Raw genomic sequence first — 9,293 nt, 5'->3', positions numbered from 1 at the left:
CTCTGGAATCTTTAAGGGTCAAGGGTCCTAGCACCCGGGTCTGAGAACTGTGACACTTGACAATGTGGAGGACCAAGGGTCCTATCACCTTGGGACAAGAACCTTAGCACTCAGGGCTACAATAGCTGCTCAGGGCTGGAGGTTAAACCTAGGGCAATGAGCCTCTAACCCGAGCACCTGGGACCCTGAGACTCTGGCTTCTACAGACTGAAGCAACAGCGCTCTGGTTCCCAGGGTTGGAGGTGCAGCCCTTGCTTGTGCCTGCCAGCCCCTGGGCCTTGGGCACTCACGGGTTGGGAACTGCCTGCACCAGAGAGCATCTTCAGTCATTCCTAAGAGGGTAGGGTCGAACTTCAGTCAGCTGACTTATAACAGGGCGGTGTCTAAGCTCAGGCCTCACAGTCCTAGAGCTCCCAGTCTCACCCAGTAAGCCGGCCTGTGCGCGCGCACCTTCCCCTCCCCGTGTGCTCCTGGTGCTGGGCTGTGCTGGCCGCCCGCCTGGGGCGGGTCCTAGGCCGAGGGCAGGACCGGGCGTGTCCTGGGTCCCGGCTTCTCAGCCCCTTGTCGCAGCTGTAGACAGTCACTCGCCACGCACTGGGCACAGCATGGGGAGGCGCTGCTGCTGGTGGAGGCGGCGCCTGCAGGTGGTCGCGTGTCTGGGCGCTGCGATCCTGCTCCTGTGCGCTGCGCTGCGTGCCCTGCGTCCGGGTGAGTGCATGGGGGCCATCCCGGCCGGGTCCCCCCATTTCCCACCATCCAAAGCCCCCCTCCTCCATCTCCGGGGATGGCCAGGCACCTGCCCCTGCTCGGGGTTGGGCCTATCGCCGTGGAAGGCAGTGGTGATCTAGGGTTCCTCCACATCCCACAAGGATCTTTCCCCCATAGCCAGGGCCGACGACGATGGTGGTGGTGGACATTTGGCCAGTCCGGGGATGCTGTCTCGGTAACTTCTGCCCCATTCTCTGAGCCCCAGTAGCCCCGCGACTTAAGCTGGACTAGCGCGAGGCAACTTTGAGTTCCCGCCTGGGACTCTCCTGCTACATCCAAGACCCTGCTGGGTCCTCCATCCGCACCAGGAAGGGCTAGACTGTGCTGGCCTCGGAAGAGAGGATCTACGACCTGCGCCTACCAGAACCTACCAGGCATGTGGCCAGTCTCACTCTGAATTTGCCCAAGTCTCCTTGAATCTTCATGAAGCCAACCGCTTCATAGAGGAAGCAGAGGGCAGTGGCCAGGTGTGAAGTGGCTGGAGGTGGCCAGGCAGTGGGCCATGTTAGTGAGTTTGCCTTTCAATCTGTTTGTGTGTCTGAGGTCAGTTCAACTCCAGACAGGCCTACAGCCCAGGATGGTGGGGCAGTGGGTTAGGGATGACTAAGGACAAGGGTAAGCGGTTTTCAGGATGGCACTCACTGATGGAGAGACCCATCAACTAGACTGAAGACACTCAGCAAGCTTCACCTGCTGGGTGGCCATCTGTCCCCTCCCATGGTATCAGCAGTTCCACCTATGAAATGGGTATTGAGTCTGTCCTTATAGGACTTCTGGGATGGTGAGACTGAATGTGGCAGTAAATAGTGCTTGGTCTCCAGACCTTTCATCTGTTGGCTTCATTCTTGGGGCCTCAGGGATGAATCCAGGATTTGGCTGGGGTCCAGATGCATGGAGTTGGGGAGGCCTCAGGAGCAGTCACTAGGCTTCTGCCTACTTACCCCACTACTTAATTTCTTCATTTTCAGACACAAGTGACCAGGCCTGGATGCCTCTCAAGCCCCCTGGAAGGAGCTGACACTCCCCACCCCCCCTATAGTGGCCCTGTACATGAGCTGGCTGGCCATGTGTAGGTGTTTTCTCAGGTCTAGAGTGTCCCTTGGCACAATCTGGGGTGTGGTCCCAGTGCCTGCGGTTGCCATAGTCCCTGCCCACCCAGTCATTCAGTAGACAGATGTTTACCTAGTCCTGGGCCACAGTGGCTCTGGTCCCTCAGGGCTGTGTGAGAAGGCTCCTAAATGTCTGGGCCATAGCAAGCATCTGCAAAGGAGCATGTGTCTGGGTGGCTGTCAGTATGTTTCCAGGTCTCTTGGTTCACATCTCTCCTGCCTCCTCCTCCAGCCAGGTCTGAGAAAAGAGAAGCAAGGGTGACTCTGGGAGGAGACTAGGTGCAGGCAAGTTTATCAGATGGGAAACTGAGGGAAGGAAATTTAAGACTGAGGGGAAAATAGGCAATAGGAGTGGAAGGCCCATGGGTGATGTGCTGGGCTGGTGGGTAGGGTCCTGAGGACCTAGAGCTGGACAGTACTGTAAGTCAGAGCCCAGATGTGAATGGGCTCGAACGGCAGCTAGTTGGGGAGATGTTATCTTTAAATAGACCTTTGCACTGGGTGAGGCACAAGGGTTACAAGAAAATAAACAACCTTCTTCCTTATAGAACTGACCTTCCAGAAGGGTTAGCTCACACATAGGTCAGTTGATTTCAACAGTGATGCTGTGAACAAATTAAAAGGAGGCTGATTTAGAATACCTGGAGATGCTTTCTGTCACATTCCAGTGGGAAACTGGTCAGTGAGAAGCATCTACCCATGTCAGGGTTACTGGGAAAGCATTCCAGGCAGGGGGAAGTCAGTGCAAAGGCGCTGTGGCAGGAGGAAAGGTCATCTTGGTGAGGTGAATAAGTGGGAGGGTGGAGGTGCTGGAGGGGTCCTGGTCAGGACGTAGACCCCACTATGAGCCAAGCTAGTGTGAAACTGCATGTTTCTTCCAGTCCTAGGGATCAAATCTGAGCTCCTACATGCTAGGCAAGTGTCCAGTGCTCTACCACTGCGCTAACTTCCTAGCCCCCTGCCCCTTAAAGTTTTTTGAGACAGAGTCTCAATAGTTAGTTGCCCAGGGTCACGATGTAGTCTAGGCTGGACTTAAACTTAAAAATCCTCCTGCTTCAGCTTCCTAAGTAGCTGGGATTACATGCCTGTACCACAAGGTGGGGCTGCTATATGAATCTTGGGACAACTCAGGTAGGATAAGCAGAAAGTTTCTTACTATCTGTGAGCCCAGATGGAGCAGGTGTGACTGATAGTTACACAGGCACAGTGGAACTTGTGATCACAGAATGGCTGGTCAGATAGGGCTTCCCTTACATGCAGCTTGTAAAACTTGGTGAATAGAGTTTAACTTAGTACAACTGGAAAGAGGCCACCCAATGTGTATCACCCTCCTTCTGGCCTAACCACAAGAAGACATGTCCCTAACATTGGGGCTCCCCAAAAGCCCATGGGTGCTGAGTGAGGCATGCAGACTCTGAGGCACTAGCCTGGCTCCCACCAGAGCTTCTGTTGGTTTGTCTTGCAACATGGGCAGTGAGAACTTATTAACCACAATCCTGCTTTTGCAATCTGCCCTAAGCTGGACTCCCTTACCCAGCTCCCAGAGCGACCTGCTCTGCCCTGCCTGGAGTGCTAGGGAGAGTGGGGAAGTAGGGGCTGAGGACAAGGTCAGCTTGCCTGGGCTTCTCTGTGATGTTCAGCCCCCACACTCTGCTTGCAAGGGAGGGCCACCCCTTGCTTTTGCAGGTGTCCTGCTGTATTCATCACGCCTTCTGTAACCTTGTATACCTTGCCCCTCCCTCTAGGACTGGCACTTCCTCTTCAGTCAGTAAAGCAAAGCTCAAAGGACTTTGGGGACCCACAGGTCATACAGGATAAACAGGCTAACTCAGGCAGCCCTGATTTTTTGGTCCTTCTGACCCTCAGTTTCCCCATCTGACAAATGGGATAGTAACAGTTTTCTCATCTGACAAATGGGACAGTAACAGTTTCCACCAGAATGCAGATCAGCATGCACATAGCACCGAAGCAGTGTGTGCTGTATCACCTGCCCAAGATCTCAAGGGCCCCATCTTTGTGTCCTGACAGGATCCCAGGCAAAGCCCACAGCTGTGGCCTAAGGTGCCTTCTCGAGGATCTCTGTCCATCCTGCAGGGGCACTGAAACCTCCCAAGGCTAGGACCAAGAGTTACAGTGGTCCTCACATTGGTGTTCTGGGATGAGGGAGGTGGCCTGCCTGGACAGTTTGCATGCCCCTATCATCCAGGCCATTTCCGACCCCTGAAGGCCTGCTCTGGTCCCCTTCCAAAGTACCAGTTTTCTGGCTCTCTGCCTCTGCCTTCTGCCAGCCATGGTCCCTTCTACCCACAAGGCTCTTTCCTCATCTATCTCTGTGTCTTTCTCCTTCCCGCCTCCCTCCCTCAGCTGTTCTCTCCCCTTCCCTCTCCCCTCCCAAACCTCTGGGTAGTTGTGCCCTTCTTAGCTGCAGCTCAGCTGCTGAGGGGGCAGGGGATGTGGGTGGAAGACAGGTCCTAGCTCTGCTCAGGCCCCTCCTTGGCTATATAAAACCTGCTGCCTCCTCTCCCCACAGGGTAGGGGAGGGAGTGCTGGAACAGGCCAAGTGGGGCCTGGGTGATGGGGATTGAGGCTACTGGGGCTCCAGTGGTCCTCAGGGGGTTGGACCCATGGACTATCAAGGCAACCTGTTCGACTGACCTACGCCCACCTGTCCCTTCCATGGCCAGCCTGCCCTTGCCAGGTCTCTGTGCAGGCAGGGTGGAGGCAGCCAGGCTTGTAATCTGTGGCACAGCTATTCTGGGCTCTCATCCTCCACCCACTTAGTGTCTGTTGTGGGAGCCACTCTTGGGCAGCTGTGGTCTGGCTAGGAAATGGAAGGTCTTGGGTAAGGGGTAGCTTCTGGAAGTCCAGGAGCCTTGGAGCAGGGCCCTGGGACAGATAGCTGTGAGGAATCCCTGCAAGCTGTTCATTGTTCCCCGTCCACAGACCTGGAGGGCACCACCGTTTCTCAGTTGCTTATTGAGGCCCCAGGAAACCCTTTCACTGGGTGGCCTCAGGTTAGAGAGTCACTTCTTTTTTTATTTATTTTTATTTTATGTATATGAATGTATTGCCTGCATGTATGTGAGTGCACCCGTGTCGTGCACTGCTGCGGAAGTCAGAAGAGGGCTTCGGATTCCCTTGGAAGTTGAGTTAAGGATGGTTCGTAGCCGCCATGTGGGTGCTGGGAACTGAATCCGGGTCCTCTGCAAGAGCAGTCAGTGCTCTTAACCACTGAGCCATCTCTCCAGCCCCAGAGAGTCACTTCTTATCTGCACCACTTCTTCCCTGGTGATGAGGGATGTCATCTTGGCATGGTGCAACCCAGCTCAAACTCCCAGTGATTGGGTGACAGTTGCTGTACTCAGCAGCAGCAGCAGCAGCAGCAGCAGCGGCCAGACCCTCTGGGCCCCCCCTCCCCCAAAGCAGTACTGCCCTTTCCTGTCAGCTCACTGGCTGATGACAATGATGCTCTGACAGGAAGGCAGCTGGACACAGCGATCCCTCACTGGGTGGAGTCTGGAAAAGTTCAAGTTCTAAACCCATTGACAAACTAAGACAGGCCCTGTGCCTCCCAGGCTTCAGCCTCTTGCACAAACCCTGGTCACAGGCAGCCCAGCTTGTCTCAGGGACACACACATGGCCCGGGGGGGGTTGTGTAGAGGTGGCCCTGCAGTCTTAGGGACACTGAGGAATGTAGGCTGGAGACTCAGAGAGTGTCCCTGCCTGGTTCTGGGAAACTTGTATTTAGCAAGAGGTGGCATCAGCACCACAGGGCTCCACAGTGCATCACAGAACCTGGTGTCCCGCACTCTGACATCCTGCAGTCTGCCTGTGCCACCTCTCAGCCAGAATTCTGTCTGGTCACACCTCAGACCTAGGGGCTGGACAGCCTCAAGACACCACAGGTGTGGCTGTCAGGAGAGGATCCTGGGACAGAGCACATGGGGGTGGGTGGGGCTGGGCACTTAGGCCTTTTCTAGAGGACCGGTGGGCTCTTCCCATCTTGTCCCCTCCTCCAATGTTGGAGAGTAGCACACAGGATCAGGAATGGCCTCTGAAAGCCCTGCCAGTGCCTCCCCTTCTACCAAACCCCCAAGATGAAGGGAAGACACAGGAGGGAAACTGAATCACATAAGCGAGTTAAATGTACCCTTTGTAAGTTGGCCAGGCTCCACCCTGTTCCCAGCCAGCAGTGACCTCTCTCTCCTTGTGCCCGTCAGCATTTGAAAACAAGGCCCTGGGCTCCATCTGGCTTGGGGGAGCCAGGAAGAGTCCCTTGCAGCGGCTGCATGACCTGGACCAGGTAGGTAGTCTCCAGGACACGGGCTGTCATGTACTCTCTCACATGGCGGGGGTGGGGGGTTTCCTGCCTAGCCCTGTGCTCCAGTTTCCCCATCCATCCTCCTTCTCATCACAGCTTGAGGCCATAGCCCGTGCCTGTCCTGTTCTATGTGTTGCAGACACAAGAGAGTGAAAAGAACCCTGTGCCTGTCCTGGGAGTTCACAGACCAGTAAGCAGATGGTCATTAAGCCCTCAAATCTTACATCTGCCACAGCAAAGAAACATGCAGGGAACCCCCACCTTATCATCTCAAGGCAGATGGACCAAGCAGCCCTGCTGGGATTACACACAGCCTCTAACATGCACACAATGGTAGAGTTTCCTTGACTCACCATAGGGTTAGGTCTCAAGAAACCCAGTGTAGGTTTAAAATATCATTAAGTCAAAATTCTTCCAATGTCCTGATTCCCACCCACTTACTCCTCAGCAATCCATAAATCAAGGCTACTGTTATCTCTGTTTACAGATGGGGAAAATGAGGCAGGGAGGCTGAGTACCTTGCAGAAATCATGAAGTCCCACAAAGACTGGAACCACTTGGGAAGCTCACTAGGAGGAACCAGGGCTGTAGTGCAGGATACGGCCTCAGCTGTGACATCCCAAAGGACCCAGTGGAGGGCCAGCCTCCTGGAGGCTTCTTCACCTGAAGAAGCACAGTGACCTCACCACAGTTCACTTCTTCAGAGCCTGGGTTTTGACGTTCATTGAGGAAGCAGTACTGACTGTCTTGGAATCCAATTCATGAATCTATAAACAACAGCAGTGCTGACTGAGAGACCAGCAGCCCCATGGGACAGCAGTGATATACTGTCCTCCACCTTCCTCTAGGTGTTGACTTCTGTTCCTAGGCCAGAGCCAGGTTACATGTCTCCCTGGGCCCATCACTTTTTCAAAGGTGTATGAGATTGCATGGCTGGTTCTCCTGAGGCTGGGCATGGGTCCTGACATACCAGGCCAGCTGGCTAGGAGGGAGGAGAACTGTTGGCTGTCTGGCATTCCAAACTGGGTTGTGAGGAGGCTGAGGGCAGCCTGGCCTTTGAGACCCTGGGGTGAAGCCAGACTTTTGAGGCCACTCCTGAGGGTGGGAACAGAATCTTCCCAGAGCCACAGCTATGGCTGAAATTGGCAGACTCTCCCATGGCAAACTGGTGACAAAGAAATGCAATGGTCATGATGGGGCACTGAACACTGCAGCAGTTTAGTGCAGGGCAAGCCTCCTCAGGCCCATTCTGGTCCTCCCCAGAGGGTTGGGGTCCTAATGTGGGATTCCAGGCATGTTCTAGGCATGTGAGTAGTGTCAACAGTGCTGTCAGGGGTTCATTCGAACTCCAAAATCTCACCTTATGGCAGTGTGCCATCTGCCTGCCTGTCTCTGCTTTAACTTTCTGTTTGGGCCTCAGGCAGGGTAACCAGCAGAGGGCCCCATATGGCATTCCTTACTCTCTCTCTCCTGCTTTGAAGCCAGCTGCTGTCTGGATTCTGGGACTATCATCACTCACCTCTGAAGGAAAGAGTATCCCTCCAGGTAGCCTTTCTGGAACGTTCCATTTTCTTCCCTACCTTTTAAAACACAAAAGATAAGTCACTTAGTGCATCCTGGACTGCTGCGGGATATTTCTACAAGCACCAGAAACACAAATGTACCTGTATGTGAGTACACACCTGCACACTCCATGCCACCAGCATCCCCCGACCCCATCTCATTCTTCAGGCTGGGGCTCCACTACTTCAGCCTCAGCTGTGGCTTCTCCTAGGCTGGAGATGTCCTGAGGGCCTTTTTCTTTCTGAGAAATGACTTGGGAAAAATTCAGTCTTTCGAAATGGCCAGTTCAGCAGCTTTCCTATTTTACAAGATTGTGCAACCTCACCACTTTCTCATTCTGAACACTTGCATTGTTATCCCAACAGAGATCATGCTGGCATTAGCAGTCATTCCTCTTGCTCTTCTCCTGGCCCCTGATAAACACCAAGCCAACTTCTGGTCTACAGATTTGCCTAGTCTGGTCATTTTATACAAAAAAAAAAAAAAAATCCTACAGTAGTTGGCTTTTTGTGACTGACTTCTTTCACCCAGCATAAACCCCCCCCCCCTTTTTTTTTTTTTTTGAGACAGGGTCTCCCTGTGGCCCCAGCTGTCCTGGAACTCACTATGTAGATCAGGCTGGCCTTGAACTCACAGAGATCCACCTGCCTCTGCCTCCTGAGTGCTGGGACTACAGGCGTGTGCCACCACACCCGGCTCAGCATAATCCTTTTAAGGTTCATTTGTAGTGCAGCATGGATCAGAATCACATTCCTTTATAGCTGAAAAATATTCCATTGTGGACATACCATATACTATTTATCCATTTGTCAGATGATGGACACTGAGGTTGTTTTCACCTTTTCTCTATTAGGAATAATGCTGCTATGAACATTCATTACAAGTCTTTGTATAGCATTTTCTTTGTTGTCAGCTATGAGCTATGGCAGTAGGCAGGTGGGAGCACCTGGTGTTCCCTACTGTTACAGTACTTGTACAGGCCTGGGGTGTTGGGACCTTTAGTCCTGTAGTGTTACAGCTCTTTTGTTAGCTCAGAAAGTCAGGATTCCTTAACCCTTTATAAGTGTCACAGCTCTTGGCCTTGGGGCCAAGACTCTTGGCTCTAAAGACCTGACAGTCCCCTGGAACTCTTCTGCCAGCCACAGACTGCGCTTTTCTCTCCTCTGGCTCCTTATGCCTCCTATCCTTCAGCCCCAGCTCTCCACCTTCTCGTGAGGTCTTCTTGGACTCTTCTTTCTGCCCTTGATATTCTGGAAATGTTTAACTGCGTCTTCAGCTGTCAGACAGCTGGCTGCCCTGCCCCTTCCCAAACTCAGTCAGCCAACAGCTCTGCCCTTGCTGTACTAATTCTCCTGCTTCTTTCTTCCTGCTACCAGCACAGCCCACACTACAGAAAGTGGGCAAGACCACGCCAGAGAAGGGCCTTGTGCTTCAGCAGCAGTGCAGGCAGGTCTTCCACATGACTCACAGCATCTGAGCAGCCTGCCTATATAGACCAGAAGGGTGTTAGGACCAGTTGCAGCTTTTTTTCT

At 53.4% G+C, this 9,293-nt stretch overlaps 1 protein-coding gene across 2 annotated transcripts in view; it reads left to right on the top strand.

The window, feature by feature from the left end:
- The first annotated feature begins 556 nt into the window (after window positions 1–556).
- Chst13 (carbohydrate sulfotransferase 13) overlaps window positions 557–9,293 on the top strand; it is a 13,270-nt gene continuing 4,533 nt past the window's right edge. The window contains exons 1-2 of one of the 2 annotated variants that reach the window (XM_008828580.3): window positions 557–708; window positions 6,098–6,180. In XM_008828580.3, coding sequence (XP_008826802.1) covers window positions 606–708; window positions 6,098–6,180 — 186 coding nt within the window. In that variant the 5' untranslated portion in view covers window positions 557–605. Of the gene's footprint in view, window positions 709–885; window positions 2,920–6,097; window positions 6,181–9,293 lie in introns of those variants that run through there. The other variant, XR_003848785.1, reaches the window with a different exon arrangement.

The sequence above is a fragment of the Nannospalax galili genome, unplaced genomic scaffold (genome assembly GCF_000622305.1).
Source record: "Nannospalax galili isolate Female #2095 unplaced genomic scaffold, S.galili_v1.0 scaffold332, whole genome shotgun sequence".
Lineage (NCBI taxonomy): Eukaryota > Metazoa > Chordata > Mammalia > Rodentia > Spalacidae > Nannospalax > Nannospalax galili.
This window is presented reverse-complemented; position numbering and strand designations above follow the sequence as displayed.